Source organism: Melospiza georgiana, chromosome 6 (assembly GCF_028018845.1).
Source record: "Melospiza georgiana isolate bMelGeo1 chromosome 6, bMelGeo1.pri, whole genome shotgun sequence".
Classification (NCBI taxonomy): domain Eukaryota; kingdom Metazoa; phylum Chordata; class Aves; order Passeriformes; family Passerellidae; genus Melospiza; species Melospiza georgiana.
In genome coordinates, this window is record NC_080435.1 from 22,777,408 (window position 1) to 22,805,031 (window position 27,624).

The 27,624-nt window shown below is 48.2% G+C and overlaps 3 protein-coding genes across 3 annotated transcripts; 2 read left to right on the forward strand and 1 right to left on the reverse strand.

Moving 5' to 3' along the window:
* Positions 1 to 1,149: 1,149 nt before the first annotated feature.
* LOC131084944 (olfactory receptor 5V1-like) lies at positions 1,150 to 2,130 on the forward strand. The gene has a single exon (XM_058026700.1). It carries the CDS (start codon positions 1,150 to 1,152, stop codon positions 2,128 to 2,130), a length of 981 nt encoding a protein of 326 aa, XP_057882683.1.
* Positions 2,131 to 16,050: 13,920 nt separating this feature from the next.
* On the forward strand, positions 16,051 to 19,465 carry FTH1 (ferritin heavy chain 1). Its single transcript, XM_058026868.1, has 4 exons — positions 16,051 to 16,308; positions 17,660 to 17,806; positions 18,232 to 18,357; positions 19,137 to 19,465. The coding sequence occupies exons 1-4, from the start codon at positions 16,198 to 16,200 to the stop codon at positions 19,293 to 19,295; spliced, it is 543 nt and encodes a 180-aa protein (XP_057882851.1). The 5' UTR covers positions 16,051 to 16,197; the 3' UTR covers positions 19,296 to 19,465.
* Positions 19,466 to 20,290: 825 nt separating this feature from the next.
* Positions 20,291 to 27,203, reverse strand: LOC131085063 (bestrophin-1-like). Its single transcript, XM_058026867.1, has 9 exons — positions 27,052 to 27,203; positions 26,795 to 26,889; positions 26,070 to 26,303; positions 25,331 to 25,485; positions 24,550 to 24,627; positions 23,004 to 23,156; positions 22,485 to 22,565; positions 21,756 to 21,907; positions 20,291 to 21,470 (listed from the first exon to the last, which is right to left on the reverse strand). Exons 1-9 carry the CDS (start codon positions 27,201 to 27,203, stop codon positions 20,291 to 20,293), a joined length of 2,280 nt encoding a protein of 759 aa, XP_057882850.1.
* Between the last annotated feature and the right edge of the window lie 421 nt (positions 27,204 to 27,624).

The window sequence follows — 27,624 nt, forward strand, 5'->3', positions numbered from 1 at the left end:
TCTGTGCTATTTCACCTGAATGAGCTCCACATTTAATGAACAAGTGATATCCCTTTTATTTCTGCTGAGTTAACTATTTCTTACATAGTTTAAGCCCTGACTTTGCTCCCTCTCAAGCTTCTGGGAGAACACGAGACCACAGTGGAGCCTGGCCAGATGAAATATTTCATCAATCTATTTATCTCTGCATATCTTAGAAATGGGAATGTGGTACAATATTCCCACCATCTCAGAATTAATCCCAAAGTCTCCCAAAAGGAGGTGTTTGGACTGAACATTGCTTTCCCTCCTCTAGGGGCTGGTATGTAAATCCTTACTGTAAATACTGAGCTACATTCCATGGAGCAGTGTGGGGTAAATGGCAAGATCCTTTAATGCCACATTTAGACTTCTTTGAACTGGGGAACTGGGATGGGAGGAAGGTCCAGATAGATGCTAGAAGTACTAATGCTATTATGGAAGTCTGTAGGGTAAAATTTATAGAAAACTGGGGGTCTTTAATGGGATGCCAAATTATAACTTTTTTTATTATAGAATCATAGAATAGTTTGGGTTGGAAAGCTCCTTAAAGCTGATTCCAAACCCCTGCCATGGGCAGGGACACCTTCCACTAGAACAGGTTGCTCCAAACCTCATCCAAAACCTGAAAAAAAACCCTAACATGCATCTATCCGCTGATTATGAGAGATTTAATTATTTTCTGACAGCATTACTCCCTTAAAAAGTTTTAGCTTCTGTTACTAATCTAGACCCTTTTTGTGGTATTATTAATACTAAGTATTTTATGTTGAAAGGAATTCCCTTGCTCAGAGAAGCTTGACAGCCCCTTTGTGTTGCCTGGAGCTGTGTCCAAGCTGGATGCCACAGAGAAGGTAACTTCCACTTCCAGCTCTTCAGACTGAGGTGGCAACTTGCAAAACCTAACATTTTGATTTAATCATTGTGAGGTTTAATACCTACAATTCGCTTTTTGCATTAGGAATATGTGGACAAAATTGAGATTTTGAGTCCAATGCTTAGAAACAGTTTTGAACTTCAAAACAGACAAAAAAAAACCTCACAATCTTTAAAATGGGGATGAAATTGTGATTAAGTTACACCTTCTTTATTCCAGGGAAACCTCTGCTCGTTCCCACAATGAGAGGTAAGATGCAGAGGGTCAACCTCTCAGCAGTATCCGAGTTTGTTTTCGTGGGCCTCTCTGATGCTCCAGAAATCCGTTTGCTTCTCTTTGTGCTGTTTCTGCTCATTTATTTGGCCACCATGGCAGGCAACATCACTCTCCTCATTGCCATCAGCACTGACTCCCACCTGCACAGCCCCATGTACTTCTTCCTCGGCAACTTATCCCTGCTGGATCTCTTATGTCCCACCATCACCGTGCCCAAGATGCTGGGGGCCTTGCTGCTGGAGCACAAAGAGATTTCTTTCTCTGGCTGCCTGTTCCAGCACTTTTCCCTCATTGCTGTGGTGGGCACAGAGATTTTCCTCCTGGCTGTGATGGCCTATGACCGCTACGTGGCTGTGTGCCACCCCCTGAGGTACCCCAGCATTGTGAGCACGAAGCTGTGTGCTCAGCTGGCCCTGGGCACCTGGGCAACAGGGCTTCTGAACTCCCTGCTGCACACCTCTCTGGTTTTCACACTCTCTTTCTGTGGTCCTAACAGAATCCAGCAGTATTACTGTGACTTTCCTCCCGTGCTGGCCCTCTCCTGCTCGTCCACCCACAGCACGGAGTTGGTGATCCTGGTGGTGGCCGGGGTGCTGGGGAGTGGCGCCTGTGTGGTCACTGTGGTCTCTTACATCTGTATCCTCCTGGAAATCCTGGCCAGGAAGTCCCCTGGGATCTGGCACAAGGCTTTCTCCACTTGTGGTTCTCACCTGGCTGTAGTTTGTCTTTTTTATGGGACCACCATCTACACCTACGTCCGCCCTTCCTCCACCTATTCCCCACAGTGGGACAGGGTCGTGTCCATGCTCTATGGAATGCTCACCCCGCTCTTAAATCCCATCATCTACAGCCTCAGGAACAAAGACGTAAAATGTGCCCTAAAAAGAGTGATCAGCCAGGTGAGAAGGGCTTTAACAAGACAAGAAAACCTCGCTCAGTCTCCATCATCAGCTGGGTAGAAACCACTGTTTGTGACTGATCCTCTCTAACTCTGACATCTAAAAATTAAATGTTGGAATCCAAATTCATTTTCTGGGCTGAAAACTCCTTCTTTTGGCTCCCTCTGCAGTTAGAAGGGAGAGCTGTATACTTCCAGAATTGCATGGCACAGCTTCAGGTCGTCTTCACAGGAGAAGAGTCCAGCTGGGAATGCTGTTCTCCACTGAGCACTGAGAAAGCTGAGGTGAGAGCAGGCAGGTGTTGGATGCATATTTTAGGGCAGAAATTCTGGGAATTGGTACTCAGGCACACTTAGATATACCCTATGAAAGCAGTTTAAATCCCTTTCAAAATTAAACTCCAAATATATTAAATTATGTTTGATGGATCAGCCCTGAAATTGCTCTCCTCTTTCCTTGTTGTGTGTCTGTTGTTTGCTGGAATTGCCAGAGTTCCATCTCTGAAGCCATGTTTGCCACTACATTTTTCCTTTTTCCCATTTTTTTCTCCTTGCTACATCAAATCCTAATGGAAAGAGAGGTGATGCTGCTTCCTGCTGCTCATCCCTCTCTTCACCACCTCTCTTCTTTGTAGAGAAGTAATAAATAATCTGTTAAAAAGCTGAGATTATTCTCACTTGATTGACCCCCAAAGTTTATGATCAAATAGGTTTAATAAAATCTCTTTTATTTAACTACAAGTGCCTTTGAATTTTTAAATACTTTCGCTCTGTAATGAGACTTTTTATTAATTGTTGCCTTAAAGTGTTTGAAATGCAAGAAAATTCATCACTGTGAACAAGATTACAACTGTGAGCAGGATATTTATGAAGGAACAAAAAATCCTTGTTCCAGCTCTTCCAGGAGCTGGAACAAAGAATGGCCTCATGGTAGCACAACCAGGGCACAGGACTTGGATTTGTCTTTATGCACAACTTTACTCCTGACTAGAACCCCTGGAACCTGGAATCTGTTCCAGGCTGTTGATGGCCCCCTTGGGATGTCCCAGACACTTCCAGAAGGTTCTGAGAGACTTCTGCCAACCACAAGTTGTTGGCCAGGGGAAGCTGCTGGTGCAGCTGGAGAAGGATAATGATGAAGGATCAATAATTATCCTTCAAATTCCTGCCATAACTTCTGCACCAACCAAGTGGAGGACTGGAGAGGTGTTGGACAAGCCATAAATCCTCCAACCAAGGTGTGGAGAAGTTGGGACAACTGAACTGCTTTGGAAGTTTTCATTTTCTTTAAAAAGGAGGAAAATTTCCTTCTCCTCAGTGCCTGTGAAATTGTCCCTGGGGACTGGTGAGAAGGATGAGGGAGGTCTACCAGGAGCTTCCTAAGAAGTTTTTAAGAACATTAGAGGCTCCTTCAGGATGCCCAAAAGGGCTTGTTAAAGATGAAGGGCTTTGGGTGGCTGCTGCCTGCAGGATTGGAGAATGCTCCTCTTTCCAGAGGTGATGGAATCTAAATGTAGCTGTGTGGAGAGATGCCTAAGGATGGACATCAGCCCACGTGCAATTCCAAACCCTGGATGCCTTTTAAAAGAGGCATCTGAATTCCAAAGTATCAAACTAGAGCCTGATTTCCAATGTGTGTCCAGACGGGAGATTTTGATGCCTCTCCTGGCTTGTGAAGGTGGAAAGGTTGGATTATCAAGTCTAATTCTGCTACAGTTCCCTCCCTCTCCACCCACCCCAGCCATGTGCTCCCATAAAGATCCACCCTAAGGAGCTGCTTGCTGCCAGTGGACCAAACAAGGCTCACAGCAAAAGCTGGGATTGAGCGTTTCGGTAATTTGGCAAGGAATTTGTTCCTTCTTTTCTCCTTCTTCCCCAGAAGAGCTGTGGCTGCCTCATCCCTGGAAGTGTTCCAGGCCAGGCTGGATGGGCCTTGGAGCAGCCTGGTCTGGTGGGAAGTGTCCATTAGAGGTTCACTCTTTATCATCAGCTGTATCACCCCTTCACAAATTGAGGTGCTAATCCCTAACTATTCCTCAAAACCGAGACATCCTCCTTCATTTTCCTCATGCCCAGTAACCTCTGACACTGGAAGGAGACAGCTGTGATTTTCTTTGGCACCACTGGAAAAATTTAGCAGGGCAGGATCATAATACACCATAATACACTCACCCAGTTTCTGCTCCTCTTTTCCCCGAGTGTGTGTTTTTGGCTGCTCTTGGAAATCAATACCCCTGGACTGACTCATGAGCACAGAGATCCTCTTACATTCCTAGAAGTGGAGCTGCCCTGCTGGAATGGGGGTGGGAGTACAGACAGCACCAAGTAAATCGAGGAAAAATACTGTCAATGAAGTTCCCATATAAGTGATCCTCTGTGCACTTACACTTTGCTTTTGCCACTGAAAATCAGATTTTACCTATTATTTGCTAATCACATAACTAGTGAGAGACCATTTTCATTTATCTATTCCTAAAGATAAAGAATTCCTTAAATTCTTGATGAGCCTTCAAAAAAAAAAAAAAAAAAAAAAAAACACCAACCAAAAAAAACCCAAAACCAAGCTTTCTTTTTCCTTAAGCAAATCCGACTATATTATTTATGTGTGGATTTTATTACTTGCAATGAAACCAGAGCAGATTTTCCCCTCTGATTTTTTTTTGTATGGTGCTGCCAGATATGAAAATATGCAACATAAAAGAGAATGTGAATGATTTATTTTTCTCCTCTAAAAATAGCATCCACTTGTGAAGTTCAAACTGGGCTACAGTGCTGGCTTTACAATTCCCAGGATTTTGGGAATCAAAAAAAAGTTGCATTTGGTGTGTCAGTGCTATTTTCACCTCCCATTCTTCCCTGGTTTTAATTCTTATACAAAAAATTGATTCATAAAATCAAGGCTCCTTGTGAAGAGACTTTGTCCTCTCTGTGGCCACCCTTTAAACACTTGGCTTTAAATGGCTTTAAGATGAAGGAGGGAAGGATTAGATTAGATATTGGGGAGAAATTTATTCCTTTGGGGGTGGTAAAAATCTGATTGTTTATTAATCCCATTTTAGACAGCTTTGTGTTATCTTACTCAAGGGTAACCACCTAATATTTTGGAATTTATACTGCTCATCCAGGCTTCCTTTCTCTGTCCTGCCTAGAATTTATCCTGGCATCAGCAGAAATGTGTATTAGCTTTTGCAAAGTTAGAGTTAAATTATGTGCTTTTTCTTGTAAAGTTAAAATGATACCCAGAATTCCTTTCTTAGCAGACTGAATCAAATTCAAATTCAAGTTTCAGGTAAAAAATAAGTGTGAGGGGAATTGCTTGGAAAATCTAAAGATATTTGGCTTTGAATATTTAAAAAGAATTCTCATGGCTTGCTATCCATTAATTACTACAAAATTAATCAGCCTCAGGAAAGTAAACACACCAAATATTTGCGAGAAATCCCAGAATCAGATGCAACATTTAATTTTAAACTTGGAAAAGTAAAAGCTTTTGTACAGGGAAACTAGTTCTGCTGTCACCAAACATCTTTCATGCCTGTTCTCATCCTGCTCTCTTGACAATTTCACCACTTCCACATATTTTTCCATTTTCTCTTTTTGCATGTAGACCACAAGCCCTGGTTTCCCCTCTCACAACTAATTAATTTTTATTTCTGCTTAATTGTGTTACAAATTGCTTTTAGGTGGTTATGGGAATGTCCAGCCTGAAGAAGGGAAGGTTCCAGAGAGACCTTGGAGCCTTCCAGTGACAAAAAGGGCTCAGGGAGAGCTGGACAGGGACTTTGGACAGGGAGTGGCAGGACAAGTGGTAATGGCTTCAAACTGACAGGAGGTGGGTTTAGATGGAATATTGGGGGAGGAAACTCTTCCCTGTGTGGGTGGGTGGCAAGGCCCTGGAATGGATTTCCATGGGAGCTGTGGCTGCCCCATCCCTGGCAGCGTCCAAGGCCAGGCTGGATGGGGCTTGGAGGAACCTGCGATAGTGGAAAGTGTGTCTGCCCATGAATGTGATGATTTTTAAGGTTGTGAAAAATGTGTATTTTATGATTGGCTTTTCACAAATATTAAATGAATATTATATGTGTTATGTTAGAAAGTTATGCTGTATTAATTTTCTTAAGTGGTGTGTTAAATATAGTTTGAGGTTATAACATAATGTTAAAATAGAAACTATATATATGGGATATTTTTTTAAGAGAGGAATGAGGTACTTGCAACAGATAGCAGCCACAGGACACCTAAATCTTTCACAGAAAAAGAATTTATTGCTCCATTATCAGAAGAAACAAACTTCTTCCCACCTTGCTCAGCTCTGAAGATACCGTCAGGGTTAAGAAGAGGAAGTTGACACTGACAGGACCGAATCCTTTGTTTGAATGGAATTTATGCATCATGTATGAGATGTATGAATATGCAACAGGTTATTGCTTTAAGGGTTAATCCTCTGTTAACGTGTGTCCTTTTTCAGACTTATTTTGCCCACAAAGAGGTACCTGGCCTCTCCGTATCCCTTTGTTTTTATTGTCTCGTATTGTCCTAATCCTAATTGTCCAAATTCTTATTACTCTAATTATACTACTATTTTTGTAACCATTTTATTACTATTAAACTTTTTTTAAAAAACCAAGTAATTGGCGTTTTTCACAAGGTCCCTGCCAACCCAAAGCAGTCTGTGACACTGTGATAATCAGGACTTTTATAAACACTGGAAATGATGATTTCTCAGAGGAACAAAAAGTTGTGGGTATGTTCCTTAGGATGCAACTTGACTCTTCTGTTGCAACATTTTATGTTTGGCACAGTTCCACTGGGATTATCTCAATGTGCTTTCCTGTTTACACAGCCCCGGGCACTGCCCTCCCTCACTCCCCCGCCTGATGGGGTTTGGGAGAGAACACTTCCCCCACGGCCATGACACCCGCTCGGGCCTCCCCCTGACGTCATCCCCACGCGACACCGACATGGCACCAAGGCAGCGCTGCGGGATGGCGGAAACTACCCAGCAGGTCCCCGAGTGTCCGTGAGGAGACAACAGAGGCGGAGCCGCCCCGCCGAACCGCGGAAAAGCCGCTGGTAGACACCGTTCCGCCGTCGAGCCGCTGGGACTACAACTCCCGGCGTGCCCCGGGGCAGCGGAGCGCGCTGATTGGCCCGCGGGGGAGGGGGGCAGCGCAGCGCGGGCGCCCCCACGTGGCGGCTCGGCCGGGCCGGGACCCCCGGGATAAACCCGAATAACCCGGGACAGTCCGGGATAACCAGGGATAAACCGAAACAACCCGGCTGCCCCCCGATTCTGTGCCACGGGCCTCGCCCGGGCTACCTGAAAAAACCTCGTGCTGAGTCTGGTGGTTGGGAACGGCGCCAGGTGCTGCGATGCTTCCCTTCCCTTCCCTTCCCTTCCCTTCCCTTCCCTTCCCTTCCCTTCCCTTCCCTTCCCTTCCCTTCCCTTCCCTTCCCTTCCCTTCCCTTCCCTTCCCTTCCCTTCCCTTCCCTTCCCTTCCCTTCCCTTCCCTTCCCTTCCCTTCCCTTCCCTTCCCTTCCCTTCCCTTCCCTTCCCTTCCCTTCCCTTCCCTTCCCTTCCCTCTCCTCTTCCCTCCCCTCTCCTCTCCTCTTCCCTGCCTGGAAAAGGCACATGGTTCCAGATGCCTTTCGTTTCTCCCTCCACCCCTTCTCCAGCTCTTTGCTTGTCTCCTGACACCCTGGGCCCAGGATTTTCCCTCGCATCCCTATTTCTCTCGGTCACTTCCCTCCCCTCTCCCGTTCCTTTCCCTTCCCCTCCCAGATCAGGTGGGCATGAGGAGCTCTGGGACACAGCAGGGAGATTCCTCCCTTCCCAGGCAGCCTCTGGCAGGCACGTGAGGTGGGAAATATCACTTGGAAGGGTGCTGGGAGCTTCTTCAGTGACCAGCTTCCAACAGTGCCCTGTTTGTTGGCTGTAATCTTAGTGCTGGAACACAATGGGAATGTTAACAAAATTCTTTTCTGTAAAGGACAGCATCCCTCACAGAGCAACTGAACTGAAATTACAGCTGATTAACCTTTCATTCATTTCCTGATTTATGGTATAACACAGGTTTTTTTTAGGTAAAATAAAGATGCTTTTTAAATGTATCATGACGTTCTTAGTTTGGTTCTTGTAGATACCAGGCAAAGCCTGTTGTCTGCAAATGGAATGTTACCTCATTCCCAAGGAGGAGGATGAATAAAAGTCACGTGAAGGTTGGGAAGAGATCCCACCCACTTCCCAATTTCTCACCCTCGAGGTTTGGTTGCTTTTGGAGGTGCTGTTGCTCAATCCTCATCCTCCCACCTGACAGGAAAGCAGGAACTGCCTGAAACAGAGAGATCTGCCTGGTTTTGGTGGAGGGTGGTATAGGGAAAGGAGTAGAATTGTCTTCTCCCAATTACTTCTGGAAAAAGCCACTCCTGAAGGACCTGGAAGAAGAAGAGAAAGTTTCCAGCTGATGTAAAGCAATGGTGGTGTCACTTTCTCTTCCTATTCCTCAGCCTCTCTGCACTGGTGCTTCTCACGCTGGACGTGGCTGGAAAAACACAGATTCTGGTAAAAACACAGATTCTGGAAAAAACCCAGATTCTGGTGAAAAACACAGATTCCTGTAAAAACACAGATGCTCAGTCCCCTTCCAATCTCTGCAATTCCCAGCTGTGTTCCCATCCTTGTCACTGTAAGCATGTGAAGTGGCTGTGTGACAGTTTAGGTTGAAATAACTGAATTATTATTAAATTATGAATATATAATATTATATATAATATAATTGTGAATAAATCTTTCCTGAAATAAATTCAGGGAATGCTCCTTTCTCTGAATTGAGCTGCTTTCCTGGCCTCTGGAATCCAGCAAGAAGGGATTCAACCCTTCCCAGCTGAGGAATTTTGTGGTAACAACATTTTTCACCACAGCAAGGCTGATGATTTGAAGGAGAAGGGTTTCCAGCAGAAAACTCTGGATGTTTTCTCCTGTTCAAGGCTGACAACCTCCCTGCTCCTTTTGAAATGCTTTCGTTTATGTGGAGGGAGGTAGAGACTGGTGACTCCAGAGTAGATCACAGTAAACACAGGCAGGGAATAAAGTGGGAATTGCCTTTTCCAGGCAGAGTCCACTGCTAGTTAAACCTGCCTGAGGCAGGGATACAGGCAGGAATTCCAATACAAGCCTGGTAACTTTTTTTTGTGTGGTCATGCTGATCCTGCTGGTCTTGATTGAACAAAGTTCCCTGGATGAAGTAACAATGCTGCAATTCTGGCTTCTTTCTTCTTCTTAGTCAGAGACTGTTTTCCATGGTGACCTCAGAGACATCCTCGTGGTTTTGCATCCCTCTGCTCCCTCCCAGGCTGTTGTTTCAGCTGGTGTCAGCCCATTGCTCAACCTGCACCTCCTGACTGGAGAAATGCTTTGTCAGAGAACTTTTCCTTCTGGGCCTGAGTGAACATCCTCCCTGCCCCTTGGGGTCCTGGCATTTTGGGGAAATTCTCTGTGATCATCCTTTGCCCTCGAGTCACTGAGCTCCTCCGTGTGTCTCTAACCCTGGAGCTTTCAGACCCATCCAGTGGCCAAAAGAAACTGGTCCAAAATGCTGTTTTCTGCTAAGTTCATGGCCTGCAGGGACACTCTAAGGGGTCAGCAGGGCGGCTGGAGACAGGGAAAAGAGACACACGAGGTGTGGGGGTGTTTGTGTGAAGAATGCAGCCTTTTTGGCTGTGGGAGTGTTTCATCTTCTTTCCTCTGAGCCTGCTGTGAGTTGTGTCCCTTCTCAGACACTTTTAGAAGGAGCCAGGAGCACCAAACAGCGGGCAAAGAAGGGCCTGGCCTGTGCTAAGTACGTGTGGAGCGGAAATCTTTTTTGTTTGTTTTTACTTGTCAGACTGGAAAGTTCCTGATTTGAGTTTCAGTCTTGGTCATCGCTGCCTATTTAGACAGGTTTGTGGCCATGCATGACTGAGCAAGCAAGTGGGTGGAAGATTCCTCAGGCCAGGCAGAGCATTCCTATGGCTCAGGGGACTCTGAGGCCTTTGCCTCCACAGCCTTTATGGCAGCATCTTCCCAGGACTCTGACCACAAAGGCCAGGGTGCTCTGCTCCGGTTCAGGGTTCTGCCCAGCCCAGCAGTGTCTGAAACAGCCCTGTGGGATTGCTGGGGGCTCCTGGGGCTGTCCTGACCCCTTATCTCCCTGTCCCACCGAGTGGGTGGCCTCTCTGTCCCTGCTTTATGGTGTGCTGGGACGCTGATATCTGTGGGCACGGCCCAACATCTGCTGAGCTGAGCACAACAGCTTCAACACGGTCCTGAAGGCCAACCCCATTTCAAGTGTTACAGCCATTTCTTGCCCCAGTGGAGATGATTTCCCCTGGTTTATTTCTCTCTCTCTGTGCAATTTTCTTGCATTTTTCCCCCCAGTTTGATCAGTGTGCAGAGACAGCCCTGCTGGATCTCTCCCCCACCTTGAGGAAGGAGCTGTGTCCAGGACAGCACCCCACACTTCAGCACTGCCTCGCTGCTCCACAAGCAGCACCATGTTTTTAGGCCCAACTTGAACCCCTTGAGCTGCTTTTCAGTATTTTTCCTTTGATTCCAAGGGCCTGAACGTGGCTTAGGAGGAAGTTGCACCCAGCAGTAAAGGTGGATATGGGTGTGGAACCCGTGGAGTTGTGGCTGCACCTCAGCATGAACCATGGCAGTGTTTACAGTGTCCCCTCCCAGCACACCAGTCTTTCCCAGAGAAAACTCTCCCTGTGCCCCTCTTCTGCTAAGAACATTCCTCTACATGGATTGAATCCCTTCAGTTCTTCTGAATGAGCCATGGAATGAGTTCCTGGAGAGACCTGCTCAGCAGTTTTGGGGGTGCCCCCCCCCCCCATCCTGCCCAACAGAGATCAGCCATGGGCCACTGCTTGTTTTTGTGGTGTTTTATCAGGCTGCTGCATGTCCTTTAACTGCCAGCACCTTGTAAAAGCTTGTTTCTTCTCCTCATGCTTGAAAGCATTTTCTGCTCGTCCCTTTTTGGGTGGCTGAATATAAAAGCAGCCTCCTCTGAGAGATTTAGTGTCTGCTTAAACTCAGTGCTGCACTAAATCCAAGGAACACCTTTGTGCATCCTCACTAAATTACCTGATGGCCTCAGGGGGGACAAACCTGTTTGTTTCTTTGATTTCCAAGTAAAACTTCTTTAAAAAAAAGAATATTTCACCCGTGTATCTAGAATCAAAGCTGCCTGGTGATCCATGAGGGCTTCAACACTCACCAGCATTTTCCAGGAAAATTCATGCTCAGAAGGAGGGGATTTTTGTGGTGTATTGAGAAATTTCCCCCTTTTTGTTGACTTTGGATGGGTGGTCTATTTGCAGTTTTTCTACAATATTTGAAGAAAAAGTTCAATACAACAGAAACAGGGGACAGGAATGATCCCTACCCCCCTTACTTTTAACCCTGTGAATCTGAGAGAGGGAGGGGAAGAAAGGTGGATGGCACTATGGGAGGATCATGACAGTAGAGCAAATATTGTAGATGGTGGCCTGTGGTGGAATGTCAACATCAAACTTATTGTGGCTTTTGCAGCTGGGCAAATCCATGTTGTGAAAGCTCCTGTACATGCACCTGGGGCACAGGCTGCCTTTGGAATCAGGGATGGAGTTTTTCCCTCACAGATAGTGGAGTCAGTCTGAAAATTAGTTTAAAAAGGGCTGAGACATCCAAGTAAATTCACCAGATCCTGCTTCTGGCTGTGCTGACAGAATTACTGTATTATTAACATTGTTCTTCCTCACTCTCTTGGCTCTAAGTATTTTTACAAGGCTTGTAAAAGAAATAAAAATAAATGAAAGGGTGTTCTGGGCAAATTAGAATTGCAATCTCCTACAGCATTTTGTTTAGACTGTGTGTAAAAATACTCCAGAGAGAAAAAAAATATCCTGTGTCACAACTTAGAAGAAGTTTGTCTGTCTAAAGAAGGTTTTATAATCCTCGTCTATAAAATCTTGTAGTACAAAGCTACAGATTATTCTGTTTGGACTTTTTTCTGGCATAAAAATAGCTTCATTTTTGGTCTCCAAAGCAAATTTCCCGGCAGAACTTCAAACATCCTTTGTCTGTCTCCCTTTGGAGAGTGTTTCCAGGAGGCAGCAGCTCTGTGTACCCCAGCCATTTGCATTCTGTGCTGTAAGTACTCAGTGAAAACTTGTTGCCTAAATCCCGGGTTTCTCACTTGGAAAAATTCGGGCACCTACAAGAAACAAACAGAAAAGTTTTCACGGATGTTTTGCCCAAGGAGCAACAAGAAGGAGTTTTCAATTAAACTCCCAGAGCAAGTGGAGCCCAGATGTTTTTAGTAAACAGCTTTCAAAACTCACAGTTGAGACCAGTGTCAAATTTCTAGACGCATGATCAACCTTGGAGCCAAGTTTAGAGTTGCTTTTGTGTTTGCATAAAGCCTGGAAGCTGAAAGACACTGAAGTTTGTGGATGGAATGGAGGTTCTCCATAACAAATATTTGACTGGATGCAACTTCTCTTATTTACAGGACTTTGAGCTTTGGGGAAAATAAAAAAAAAAAAAAAAAAAGTTACTGTATTTTTGTTTATTTTACATTTGAGGCATATTCAGCATTTTCTTGCTGGCTGGAATTGGAACAGTTGTTGATTTTTAACTGGGATTTGTTATTATTCTGGCCATTAAATCAACATGGCAAAATCAAGTGTTTTAAAGCTAGAGGTGAACCATTTCTACAGGTGAGAAATAAAATTAATGCATTCCTGGGCATTCTGGCTCTCTGCTCACACCAAGGCAGCCCTCTCCCTGAAGGTCTAACTGGATGCCTAAGCCACATGCCAAGGCTTTTGCTCAGGGACTGTATCAGCAAAAATCTGTCTCAAAATTTGGGCAAATACTGTCCAGGATTTGTTTAGGAGTCTTGTTTTCTGCCCCTTTGGGAAGGTCATGCACGAGAAGGGCATGGGCAGAGTCAGGATAAATGATATTAAGTGGGGGTAGGAGGCATGGAAACTTTCCCTTTGGGTACATCTTGATCTCTGACCTAATAACCTTCTGTATCATGTGCAGACACTCACCAAAGAAGCTCTGATTATTTTTGCATGCTTAAAACCAACATTACTATCTCTAACTGGGTGGATTTTGGGGTCTGTGCCCTGTGTACAGTAGCTAAACTGTAAACAACACGAGAGCTTGCTCCATTGTTCCTGATGGGATATCATCCAAGGGAAAACAGGGATTGTCTTCAACAATTTGAAGCTTGTGTAGGCAGACAATACATTGTTTTTGCCTGTGGGCAGCATGAACATGCCTCTACTTCAGGCCAAAAAAGCAGCTGAGAGGGACATGAATTCAAACCAAGAGGATGGGGCAGGCCCTGGGCAGTTGGGAATGCTGAGGGGTAAAAAAGTACTAAAATAAGGGAAGAATTTCTCCCTAAGTAGTAAAGAAATTTTTTTTTAAAGAACTTTACAGGCATTCTTGGGAAGAAGCCTGCTAGAAGCATCACCTCACTCAGGCTGAGCTTTCCATCGAGTGACTGTGGAGGTATTAGGCATTGGGTTTTTTGGGTCTGGATTGAAGGCACTTGAGATAGTAATTTGTGTTTGGACTCAAGTGTTTATTATTTATTTTTAGTAAAACAGTTTCACTACTGTGAGTTCAGCAGCTTTTTATTAGAAGGCACAAAATGGCTAACAATTTTTTGTTACAAGGTATTTTAAGACTGAACTATCTAATTAAGAACTGACATTAGATTATTTTCCCTTCTAACCCAGTAACTGATCCCAAAGAGTTCGCAATGCAGACTTTTTTGCCCAATTACAAAATGTCACCCAAACCCATGAAGAAGAAGGAAGAAGCATGAAGAAGCAGCCCAGGATGACACCCTGTGTCGTCCATCTTGCTTCCATCCACAACACACTAAAAATCCCAAAACCTAAATTTCTCACCAAGTGATACACCTACACTGCTCTCTATAATCTACTGCACACTTTTGTGGATTCTAGTCTATCTTGAAGTCTGGGAAACTTTCTCCATGAATGAGGGTGAAAGTCAGTGCTGCCCTAGGGGTCAGGACACCCCAGAGCAGACACAGAAATATTCCTGGTGCTCTGGGTTTCCAGTGACTTTCACATTTAGGAGGGAATTCTTCCCTGCAAAGGTGGTGAGGCCCGGGCACAGCTTTCCCAGAGAAGCTCTGGCTGCACCTGGATCCCTTGAAATGTCCAAGGCAGGGCTTGGAGCAACCTGGAACAGTGGAAGGTGTCCCTGCACGTGGCAGGGTGGAGCAGGGTGATGTTTAAGGTCCCTTCCAACCCAAATCATTCAGGGATTTCATTACAAATGCATTTTCACTAAGAGCAGCACAAGATAAAAGGAGGCCTAAACCCAGTGATGAGGAAACAATATGAAGTAGAGTCAAAATTAAAACAGTAATTTGGGACAGGAAAGATCTGGGAATGGCTGAATCCTGTATGAGAGCAGAGTGGTGAATTCTTCACCTTGGTTACCAATACATGACCTCCATGGCTGTGCAACCCCGTGTTTCTTCTCCTGACCATGTAAATCTGCTGTCATCAAACACAATGTGCATTGTGCAACTCCAGAAAGCAGAATTTGGGACTTCCCTAATGCTACTGACGTGGAATCACGAGTGGCACAGACTGTCCGAGCTGCAGAGGAAATATTACAAACTTTGCAATTATGGAGTTTGTTTAATGTTCCTGTTGTGAAGACACTCCACTGTGAACACAGAAATAAAGAAAAAAATAATTAAAAAAAAAGCCTGCCCAGCAGCTACTTTTTTTTTTTTTTTTTTTTTTTTTTTTTTTTTTTTTTACATAAGCTTTTATGTGGGAGGAGAACAGGAGATTTGCAATGTACCTGGCAGCCTGCCGAAGCATAGGTATGAGCCACGTTATCTTATAGATCTTAATTACTTGTGATGGTTAACCGACAGGAGCAGCAGAAAACCCTGAAACAAAGGGAGGCCGAGGCTCCCTGTTCCCTCCGGGGCATTTGGAGTGTCTGGAAAATGCTCTGGCGCTGCCCTTTACCCACACACAGGCACTGGTGCAGTCACGCGTGGGACATCCCACAGTGCCGGGAAGGGTCAAAGACCAGATAAAAATGTGTAGAAAGAACTGGTGAGAGGAAACAATTATTTACTCTGAGTTTATGGTCTGAGTACATACAGAAAAAATATTTAATCTGAGTTTGCAGGCGCAGTACGTGAGGAAAAATTATTTATTCTGAGTTTACAGGCTCAGTAAATTGTATTTCTGGTGGATTTCAGCAGGAACATTCGCTTGGGAAAAACCAGAGTTGAAGGTTGGCTTGAGAAAAGTCAAGAATGGGGTGTTCAGTGCTCTGGGATGATCTCAGTTTAAGCATTTTCTATTCCCTTGTAATCTGGTGGAAATTTAAGAAAGCAGATACTAAAAGACTCGACAGCTTATTCTAAATTAATGATTGAATTGAACGACTGAAGAATTTATTGAAAATAAATGATGGCACACACATCGAGTGACTGGGATAGCAGTAAAACCGGCTGAAATACTCATCTCATTACCAACAGGTTCAGCTTTGGACATGTGGCCCTCAGTTTCTGGGCTTAACTTGGATTTTAGGAACTTTTTCATCTCACAGAGCGGGGGCTCAGGCACTGTCACCAAGCCCCGGTGTCCGAGGGATGCGGGACGTGGGACAGGGCAGGGCAGCAGGCCGGGCAGCGCGCTCCAGGGGAAATGGCCGGGCCCGGTGGTTTTGGGGGGGTTTCCCAACAGGGGCCATTCCGGGATGGACGGCGCGCGCGCGGCGGGAAACGGCGGCGCGCGGGGGTCAGGCCCCGCCCCGATGTGGGCGTGGCCAGGGCGGGTGCTGAGTCACGCCGGGCCAGCAGAAGGGCGCCGGGACGCCCCGCGCCTTCGTGGGGGCGTGGCCTGGAGCGCGGCGGTATAAAAACCGCGCCGGCGGGCGGGCTCCCCTCACAGCGCGTCGGCGGCGGAGCGAAGCGGGTTCCTGCGTCAACAGTGCTTGGACGGAACCGGCCGCGCTCGGGCCCGCCGCCACCCCCCTTACACCGCCGTCTACACAGTCACAGCAACACCCACCGTAGCAGCCATGGCAGCGCCCCCCTCTCAGGTGCGCCAGAACTACCATCAGGACTGCGAGGCCGCCGTCAACCGCCAGATCAACCTGGAGCTCTACGCGTCCTACGTGTACCTCAGCATGGTAAGGGCGCGGCGGGCTGAGGGAAGGGTTCTGCGAGGGATAAAGAGGCAACGCGAGGGCTCTGCTCTGCGGGGGGTTCCCGGGTGCCGGGCGGTGCCTGCGCGCACAGCTCCTCCTCCACCTCTTCTCCACCTCCTCCTCCCCCCTGCTGCGTTCGGGCCCGTCTGGGCCGCCCCCTGGGTGTAGGTGAGGCGCTTTTATCTCGCCTGCTCCGCGGCCCCGCCGCCGTTGCCCTTGGCGGCTCTGTTATCAGCCGCGCTCAGCGCCTCTGCCCTTGGGGCCGGGCCGGGTAGCGGGAGGTGCCTAAGGAGGCTCCTGGCACCCTTCCCGCAGGCGTGCTCGCCTCCCAGGCTCGGGTTTTCCTCCAGGAATCGGTAGGAATCCATGGTTTCCTCGGGCCTTGTGTTTCCATGTCTCCTTCGGCCCGAGGCGCCCATTATAGCTGTTCCCTGACCTCTGTGCAGCAATCCTGCTGCTGTGGGCGTGCTGGGACATTGAGACTTATTAGGGACGACACTGTGCCGTGTTGTGCCACGTATTTTGTAGCTTTTTTGTCTGTGTTAATGTGGTTCTGAGCCCTGTTTAGAGCTGCTGTTGGTGGGCGTTAGTGGTACACAAGCGCCGGTGCTTTGCCTTGAACCTCCAGGCCGCTGGTCTTAGAGCAGAGAGTTTTGTAGTAGGTTGGTAAATAATTGGCAGTTCATACAGAACTTAAATCCTGGTAATGACCACGGAATAAACAAGCTATGTCACGGCTTGTAATTGCTGTTAGTTTTTTTGTTTTTTTTTTTTTACTTTCAGAAAAATAGCTTAATTCATAATTTAGTTGCTGTTAAATTCATACTGTAGTTCAATTTCTCTTGTATTTTAAATGTCACCTTTTTTCCCCCACAAAAAAGTAGAAAGTGTATTCCTTAGTCTAATCCCTGGAAAGCCTAGTGAAGCAAGAGAACTTTATTGCAGGAGTACCTATAAGTTCTTGGCTCACCCGTACCTGATGTTGCAAGTCATGACCCTGACCTGCAATGTGGTCATTGTAAACAAGCTCAGGCAAACAAAGGGACGATTTCTCCGTGAAAGACACTTTTCAAGGCTGCAGTTTAATGGTGCTCAGAACAGATATCTCCGGGGTTTCAGATTTTTTTGTTTTCGTGTTTTTGGAACTGAGCCAAGGACACAAACACTCTTTATTTGTGTCCTTGGTAGGAGTACAGGTTAAAATTTAATCCTAGCTGGAAAAAAATCAAATGATACTAAGGGGGGGATTGTTCCACACTGCCTTTCTGGCCTGGGCTTGGAATGCAGCCATCCTGAAGCAGAGGTTTAGAGTCTGTGAACTTTTATTTTTCAGTCCTACTATTTTGACCGGGATGATGTGGCCCTGAAAAACTTTGCCAAGTACTTCCTGCATCAGTCTCACGAGGAGCGGGAGCACGCTGAGAAGCTGATGAAGCTGCAGAACCAGAGGGGCGGGCGCATCTTCCTGCAGGACGTCAAGGTGAGCTGGGCACTCCTTCTGGGGCTCCTCTCTGGGTCCTCCCCAGAAGGAGCAGCAGCTGACTCTGGAGAGGCACAGTAATTTGAGATGTGGAGCAATTTGATTATTTGTGCTGATTGACTAATTAAGAAGTACTTGTTGTGTGTGGAGAGGGTGCTGAGCCCCAGGTTGTTTGCTGTATGGTGAGAGCAGAGCCAGAAGGCAACTGGTTCATCACCATCATTAAACTTAACACAGAGCAGATGTGCACTGTTTTGAGAAGTGGGATTTAAATGGTTTGCTCAGTTCTGTTCTGAGGGTGCACTTCAAACTTTTGACTTTGCATAAATGCCTAAACTTGGTCTAAACAGAGTGAGTTAAAAGCTCTCCACCCTGCTGGTCTGTAGGTTCTTACAGCAAACATGTGCTGTGCTTTCCCCTTTCAGAAGCCAGACCGTGATGACTGGGAGAATGGCCTGACTGCCATGGAGTGTGCCCTGCACCTGGAGAAGAACGTGAACCAATCACTGCTGGAGCTGCACAAACTGGCCACCGAGAAGAACGACCCCCACGTGAGTACATGCTGAGGATCAGTGGGGCTGTCCAAGGATGTGCCTGTTATTTGTGTGGCTTTGGGGCTGAGCTGTGTGTCCCTGGTGTTGTTAAAGGTGAAAACAGGTGTGAACCAGGGGTGCAGCCTTTCCAGAACCCTTTGGTGGGGTTACTGCTGTCCTTCCAGCAGCATTTTTAAAGTGGCGGGGACCTGCTTTATTCCCTCTGGAGTGTCTGTGAACAGTCTCTATGGAGACCATTTCTGAGGGGGTTGAGTTCCATCTTTTTAAGGCTTTTTGTCACAAGGGCTTTCTTGCCACAAAATTCCAGAGTTGCTTTGGAATATTAAAAGCCCTGGTGTTTCAGAACAGTGTCTGAAAACATGGAATTCTTCTCAGATGGAAGTTTTTTGCAAGGCTGTATTGCAGTTGCTTAATAGCAGGAAGAGATTAATACATGTGAGAATCCAGGCACTCTTGGTAGTGTCCTGCCTAAGTTAGAGGGACTGAGGATTAGTAAATCCTCACTGCTGTGGGTTTGCTGTGCAGTGGGGGTGTCTCAGATCTGTTCAGGAGCTTGGCTCATGCTTCCTGCCATGAGGAAGAGGAGAGGCTTCCTGAGCTGCCTGGCTCTGCAGGGTTCTGGAGCAAATGAGCCTACCTAAGCCTGGCTCACTTTGATCTTGTTCTGCAACAAAACTAGAGGCTGCTTCCTCTCAGCTTGAAAATTCTGCATCCTCCCCTTCGAGAGCCTCAGTAGGGTTTCAGGCCTGAATTTAAACCTCTGGTCTCCCTTTCAGTTGTGTGACTTCATTGAGACCCATTACCTGGATGAGCAGGTGAAAGCCATCAAGGAGCTGGGTGACCACGTGACCAACCTGCGGAAGATGGGGGCCCCCAAATACGGCATGGCAGAGTATCTCTTCGACAAGCACACCCTCGGGGAGTGCCACAGCTGAAGCCCTGCCAGGAGCCATGCTCTGGGTTTCAGTGGGACTCCTACTTACTGTCCAGCCATGCATGCAGCTTCAGTTACTTAGCTAAACAGTTCCATACTCTGTACCAAATATCCCCTGTTCTGTTCGTGTTTTATGTACTGCCCTCCAGCCAATAAAGTGACTTGGTTCCAGCTGGCTTTTCCTGTTTAGTTTGGAGGGAGAGTAGGCACTTGTAGTGAAGGCAGTGGGAGGTAAATTTGTTGTGTGACATGGGGGCTTTGCAGCTGCTGCTGAAGGCAGAAGTGGGAAAATCTCTGTGGTTTCTTTTAATTCCTTGCAGGGAACTAAAATGAGGAAACGAAACCAAGGTCCTGGGCTTGAGCCTCACTTTTTATTTTCTGAGAGTGGGCAGTAAATATCAGCTGAGTGTTGTCTGCTGCCATCCAGCTTTCTCTGAGCACTGTCAAATTCCTGGTGGGAGATGTGGAATTTCAGAAGGAAGCAATGTGCTGGGTAGATGCTGCGGCTGCCTGTGCTGGCAAGGCCTTACCTTGCCTTATCCCAGTACTGGAAAATACTTGCCAGACAGGACTGGAAGAAGCACTGTGGGTCTGCATCACAAGTGATGGGACTTTATTCAGTCCCTTACTTTTCCCTGGACTATCTTGTTAGGAGTGCAAGTCCTGCCTGAGAAAGGACTCAAGCTCTCATTCTTGCTGTGAGGAGAGAAGTAGCCATGTTAACTGTGCTCCTGTTCTGGGGTACAGCTGGCTGGTCAGGCTGGCACCTGCAATATTTAGCACAATATTTAGTCTTGTTCTTTTGCTACAGGTTGGGTTTTTTGGTGCTTTTGTTCTTGCAACACGAGTTGTGCCTGCTGCTGTAGCTGAGGCCAGGAGCAGCGTGTCCTTAGTGCTGGTTTCGGCCCAGGCTGAGCTCCAGCTGCATGTCCAGCACCTCTGTGTTGGGTGAGTGCCAGGATAAGGCAGGTATCCCATGGATCCATGGATTCCCCTTTAGCTGTACTGCTCCATCTGCTCCTCCCCTGGGCTTTCACTGGCCTCCAGGATCACCTCCATCAGCCCCACATAGTCACCCTCAGCTAGGGAGATTCCAGAGTCGTTGGGGGATGGACTCTCTGCTCTCCTGGGCTCTTTGGGTGCTGGAGGGTTGGTGTTTCCATTCCCAGTGTCTCTCATGTTCCTGGAAACCTCTGGGTGCTGCTCTGGAGCACCGGCTGCGTCTTCCAGACTCAGGCTGCGAGCCTCAGGGCCCAGGTTGCCCTTGTGGGACCTTTCCATCACTGGAGAGGTGACGGGAGTGAAGGAGAAGCAGAGGGAGGCGCTGCCTCCAGGGGTTTTGTTGCTGGGGGTGTGAAAGGCACTGGAATGCTCCGAATTGGGAGTGGCTGAGGCTGTGCTCTCCAGGTTTAGCCAGGGTGGGCGTGAGGCTTTGGAGCTCTTCAGGCTTTTGAAGCTGCCGTGCTTCTCATGCTCAGGGGGCTCTGGCAGGAAGGGGAATTTGGGGCTGTTGGATGCTGTGGACTGCGCTCCTGGACTTCCCGTGGTGGCAGCTTCCCTGGAGCTGCCCTTTCCTTCTTCTACTGTCACGGCCACGGAGTCAGGGCCTTTACTCCGCTCTGTTGGCCAAACAAAGGTTTCCTTTGCAGCAGAGCCCAGGGAGCTCTGACTCTTGTCTACATCACTGGCCCTGGAAGGGGAGGCATTGACAATGACATCCCGAAGGGAAGTGGAGCATGCGGCAATGCTGGAGAGCGCCGGTGGCTTCTTGCGCCCTGGGCGCCGGGAAGGGAAAATCATGGGGATGGAGCTGATGGGTGTCTGTGGAGCGCTGTAGAACCCAGGCCTCTCGTAAAAGGGGGTAGACATGAAAGCATCAAACTCCCTTAGCTTTCCCTCTTCACTGTCCCACTGCTCCTGGGAGTCTCCCCTTGGCTGATTGATGCCACAAGGGCTTCCAGCCTTCCCCATGTCTTGGTAGGTATAATGGGAGAAGGGCGATGCAGGATCTCCTCGCCGGCGCAGCAGGTTCATCCGGGAAGAGGACCTGGAGAAGTTTGGGGACTGGACACCCAGGAGGCGGCCCAGGTGTCCCAACAAGGGAGTGGAGTGGTTGGCCTCCTCATTCTCTTTAATCTGCTCCAGGGGCTGGAACTCCATCTCTTCCTTCTGCATGCTGGGAAAGCAAAGTGGACTGTTAAGGAGCCACAGAGGGGAGGGGGGCATCTCCTGGAGAGGCTGGAGCACTGAGAATGCAGCTGCCAGTGGCAAGCCTCTCTCTGTATTGCCACTAGCCCCGTCAAAACAGGGATGCTCATCATACAGGTGAGTGAGGAAAAGAGGTTAGATTTATCCTTTTCCACAGAGAATGTTTGCTGTTGTGGATGAGCCTAAAAGCTCCTCAAGTGTAATGTCCTACAGACTTGATCCAGGTGTTGTGACGCTTTGTTCCTGCACTCACCTGATGTCAAAAGTGGAGCCCAGGAAGGACGGGCGCTTGTACTCAGCGGTGGCAGCAGTGTAGGGTGGCTGGGGGTCAGGCTCATTCCAGTACAGATCCTTCTCCAGAATGGGTAAATCCTGGTGCATCTCATCCACTGCCATGAGGGAGACCTGCGGGGGACAGCAGGAATGTCACACAGGGTGGGTGAGGAGCATTTTGTGTGCCTGTTACCAAGGGACGAAGGAGCACGGAGCTGGAGGAAGCGGTGCAGCACGGAAACCAGGCAAGTGGCTGGGGTTGCTGTGGTTTCCTGTCATTTTGGTTGTTTGTCACACTGAGATTTGATTAATTGGAAGGAGAATGGTGCTGAAGAAAACAAGAAAGCAACAGAACAGACTCCCTAGGACAGAAGGGTGGGGAGGTACATAGTTATTGCATGGCAGAAAGCAGAGGAGGCAGTTTCAGATGGACTCAGGGTAGGAAAGCAAGGAGGGGCAGGAATGATGTGTCATTCAAAGGCAGCTGAGGCCTGAAACAAGCAGCTTTGATCTATCTCATGTGCCAGAGCATGGACTGAAGCTGCAGGCAGCCTCTGTGTACAAAGACATGCCAGAAGCCCCAAATTCCCTGCTGTAGATTGGGAGGATCTCTCCCATTGGAGGCAGAGGTGTTGCAGGAGAACTTGGTCACTGTCCTGCCTTGATGTTCCTCTTCAGGCAAGGCTCAACTGGCAAATTTTCCCTTTACCTGCAGGTTCCTGTCAATGAGCCAGTTGGCTTCAAAGTCATCGTCGTCCTCCCCAAAAGGGTTGATGAGCTGCTCAGCCACCTGCATGTGGAGAGCACACAGCAAAGGTCACCATTTTCATCCCTGCCCCTTTCCCTGCAGGGAGAAGTCAGGTGTGATGTCCCTTGAATTCCAAGCCATGTTTTTCTTCTCAAAAGGGAGTGGGTTAAAAGTGGAAGCATTCCAGAGGCTGAGAGACATTAGAATTTGTAGTAACTCCCCCCTGTTCACACAACCCTCCTGCAACTTAAGGAGCTCCTTTTTTCCCTCTAGTCAGGACCAAAGCCTAGGAAAAGTGCAGCTGGTGTCCAGAATGAGACAGTTGGAAAATTAGAAAGTCCTGGCACTTCCTCAGCCCCTCTTGGCTTCCTGTTATTGCCCATAGATCAAAGAACACAGCAGGGTTCCTGGTGAGCTCACACTGGGAAAAACCCTTGGCTGGGTCAGATTCCAGCTCCAGCCGTGCTTTCTGGGACTTACCTTTAACCAGCCAGCATAGAAGAAGAATTGCAAAAATGTAAAGACAGGCACAAAGAGATCCAGCTCATGGCCAGGGTATGCTTTCTCTGGATCCAGGAATTGCCTCCCAATCAGACAGGCCAGGAAGAAGCTGTAAACAGCCACGGTCACCACCTGGGAAGGATGCCAAGGGACACACCAGGGCAGCATGAGTTCCCAGCATCTCCCTTCAGTTCCACCCCACACAGCTCCAAGGCCAAGCTCTGTAGCCTCTGGGAAGCCTTGGATTCAGTTCTGACAGGCTTTTTGGAGGAGGATTCATTTCCCTACAGAAAGCTACAGACATTCCCTTTTCCCTGCAGCTTTTACCTACACTGTGTGCTGTCCCTGGACTGGTATCTGTGCAGGTGTCACAGGCCAGTGGCAGCAGCAAGCACGTGACATCCTGAGTGGGCTGGAAGCTGTCTCATGGCTCAGTCCGCGCTGGCAGGCTGCTTCCCAGTCCAGGAAGGGAACCCTGGCATTGCTATTTGCTCCTTCCTTCTCCTCATGCTGAGCTTTTATTAATATTTGCCTGCCTAGATTTCAGGCAATGCTGAGCTTTGTGCTTTCCATGTCACCACAGGACTGGAAACTTCCCCTTTTCAAGTTAAAAGTAACCAAGACTCTCACGTGGTCCCTTGAAATAAATGGTGGGTTCAAAACAGGAATACACTTTACATGTAACCCATTAACCTCTGGCAGTGCCAGAGCAGCAGCAACAGATCCTGTTTCATGGTGAAGGGCATCCCTGTTATCTGAGCAGTTGGATTGTAGGAGACAAAGGAGCAAGGTGGTGCCAAAGTGTCTGCCTGGGCTGATAAACAGCTGAGTACACGCCTGGCACAACCTCCTGGGATCTTGCCCGGGATGTGATCCCTGCAAGGTGCTGCAGGGACTGTTTCTGTTTTCTGTGGATCTGTGGGGATTTGTTAGCCATGGAAAGAGGTTATTTCTGGAGAGGTGATGTGTCTGAGTTAGGCTGGGCTGGGTGTGTGCTGAGGGACCAATGGAGGAGAGATGATGTCTGCAGGTGGGGTGAGGGATTCAAGAGTAACCTGCATTTTTCATGGAGGGTCAGTTATGAAGCACTTCTACAAAGATAGGCTGAGAGAGCTGGGGCTGTGCAGCCTGCAGATGAGGTTCTGGGGAGGCTGTGGCCTTCCAGTACCTTAAAGGAGCTTATGGAAAGGAAGGAGAGGGACTTTTTACACAGGCAGATAGTGACAGCACAAGGAACAATGGTTTTAAAGTGATAGAGGGCAGGTTTAGATTAGATAAGAGGAAGGAATTCTTTACTAAGAAGGTGTGAGTCCCTGGCATAGGTTTTTCAGAGAAGCTGTGGCTGCCCCAGCCCTGGAAGCGCCCAAGGCCAGGTTGGACAGGGCTTGGAGCAACCTGGGATAGTGGAAGGTGTCCCTGGATGAGCTTTATGGTCCCTTCCAACCCAAACCATTCCAGGTGTGGGTGTAAATGCGTATGTGCATGGGCAGTGGTGAAGCAGTGGGTGTGGGGATTCCCTTCTCACCTGGGTGTAGACCAGGGGGATGCTGATCCAGTCGTATCCGTAGAGCTTCCCACACTGGCTGCGCAAGGTGTTGAGCTCCTGCAGCAGGGAAAAGGGAATGGCACGTCAGGATAACTTCCCATCTCCTTGCAGAGCCTCTCCAGCACCCCTGTCCTCCATTGCTCCAGCCCTTTCCTTTCTCCTTATACCTTTTCTGGAAGGGGGGCTCAGTCTCATCCTTGGAGGAATTCCCTGCTGCCTGGGTGTCTCCCCCTAAGCCCAAGATCCCTCCTAGCTCACTTCACAGCAGAGTTTCTCCTCCCAAAATGAGCAGCCAACAGGTGAGGCCAAGAATGCCCTCAGGAGCATCCATTTCTCTCTCCTATCTATAGATAAATATCCCAGAGGGAGGTTTCTCTCTTCTGGGGAGATGAAAACTGCTCCAGGCAGCAGAAACCACATGACTTTCTCTGCACATGAATACCAAGAAGGATGAGCTGCTCCAGAGCCTTTTTCTGTGCAGCTGGGCAGGGATTGTTGCCAGGTCTTGCCCATGGAGCATGGCCTGTTGCCCAAAACTATCTAAGAGTTTTTAATAGCAATGTTTTCTACGGGACCTCAGTTGTTGAGGATGTTTTTGACTTCCCCTAGACTTCAGATATATTCTTCCTTGTGGCTTTCCATCTGGATCCTAGAAACCTCCACTGGCATTGGTTGTTCTGGAATGTGTCAAGGACTTGTTTCACAGGTGCCCCCTGTTCTCCAATATCTCAAAGCCCTGCCTGTCCCCTCTGTCACTCACATTCAGGATGCCTTGGAGCAGCACGCTGTCCCTGATCCTCCCATCATTCCTCGCCTTCACAGCCAGGTTGGAGAACCACACGCACGGAATCCAGAACTTGTTGTGGGGGGAATTCAAGCTCTCAAACTTCTTGTGCTCTTCTGGTGTCATGAGACCTGAATGGGAAAGAGCAGCTGGGAGAGGGATGGACATAGAGGGCAGAAGGAACTGATCTGGTCTGGAATGAAAACATCTGAATCTCAGGTGGATGCCTTGGCTCTCCCTAAAAATCCCAGTAAAGACTCAGAATTTGGGGAGACATGCAGAAGGACAAGTCTCCCTGTTAAAACATTGAGTCATGGAGGTGAGATAATGGGATTTCACTTTTGATGTCTGCAGCACATCAGATAAGAGCCCATCAGGGAGATAAAGCACTGCTGGAGGTGCAGCTGCCTGGTGTCCATTGATACTTGTTGAGAATGGGATAATTAGTGTCCCTGAAGTGCCTTTTCTTTTTAGGAGGCTTAACTATATCACATCTCTGTGGATTGCCAAGGGCACCCAGACAATGTGGCTGGACTGGGAACTCTGCTGCACCTCGAGGAGCATTTCCCAAGAAGATGAAGTGTGCCCTGCAGTTAAGCTTGGAGACTTGGGGCTCAAATTCCCACCTGCCCTGAGGGAACAGCACCACCCCATTTCCACAGAAGCTTTCTCAGGGCCCCCTGCCCCTGGAGGAGCAGCAAGGAGCAGTGCTGACCTGCCCTCACGACGTGCTCCATGCTGGGGAAGCGCTTGTAGACAGCAGTGCTGACGGAGCGCAGGATCAGCACACTGACCAGGTTGCTGTAGCGCATCAGGGTGCGGCGCAGGAGCCTCCCGTACTCGTCCTCCCCATCCACATTGCAGGACACCAGGTTCATGATCCGGTCTGGCCATGGGATGCTCTCATACTGGGCCCACCAGCGGGACACCACCAGGGCCACATAGAAACCTAGAGAGGAGCTGAGAGAGTCAGGCATCTGAAAAGGGCTTCTTCCTCCCACTCTGTCTGATCTCTTCTTTTGCTCACACAGGGAGGGGTGCAGCAATGTCTAGAGGGGAATTCAGTCCTCCATGCTCAAAGGAGGCTGGATTTCATATTTCCCTTCCAACCTAAACTGTTCTGATTCTGTGAAGCAACCTTAAAGATCTCATTCCAACCCCCTACTCTGGACAGGGACATCTTCCACCAGACCAGGTTGCTCAGAGCTCCACCCAGTGTGGCCTTGAAAACTTCCAGGGGTGAGGCAGCCACAGATTCCCTGAGCATATCTGGTGCCACTTGGAGCTTGTCCTCCTGTGCTGGGGAACACTCACAGATATGGGACACTCCTCCCACTTGAGGAGTTTTACAAAGGCAGAGGGAGGGACCTGCTCTGCCGAACCAAGGAGAAGAAATGCTGTCCCATTCCCCTCCCTGCTGGACTCCAGTCAGCTCCTTACCCAGCACGAAGGACACGGGGATTAGCTCGGCGTAGCTGTTGCAGTACAGCGCCAGCTTCTCGAACATCAGCCTTTGGCTCTCGCTCAGGATCAGCCTAAAAGGGACAAACAGAAGCAGCTCTCCCTCTCCTTTCCCCCCTCCCCTTCCCTCCTGTGAGCAGAGTCTGGCAAGTGCCTGGCCAGCAGGATCCCTGCCCCAAGCCTGTGTTTCTCCCATGTCCTGCCCCAGGCCAGGCTGTGGGTGTGAAGTTGCTCACCTGTAGACAAGGCTGATGGTGAAGTAGAGCGAGATGAAGATGAGGAACTCTGAGTAGAGCAGTTTGTAGATGCTGCCTTTCCATTGGAGCAGGAGCTGGGAGAAGGTGCCCAGGCGGGCATCAGCCACGCGGTTGGTGTAGGTCACTGTCATCACAGCTCCTGTGCAGGCACACGACAAGCAGGGCTTGGAGCTTGAGCAGGAGGAGACACAGGGACATCCCACATTTCCCACCAAGCAAGACGGAAAGGGAGGAGAAAACAGAATGAACTGAGAGCAAAAGCTGGGTAAGATGTAGGCAGCAGCACAGAAAACCAGGAGGAAATTGACAGCAGGCAATTAATTTGATGGGTTTGCCATCTTTTCTCTGTCCTTGAGCTGGTTATAGTGACCAAGGATGTATTTTCTCGTGAATCCCTTTGTTTTTAGTGTTTGATTTTTGTCAGCATTCAAGTGGGGCTGGTTGGCTGAAGAGGCCAAAGCTCATGTGCCACCCCCTTCCACAGAACACTTGTGGTAAGATTAATCTCAGGGTCACAAACTGCAAAGTTTATGCTTAGCCCAGTAATTTTCT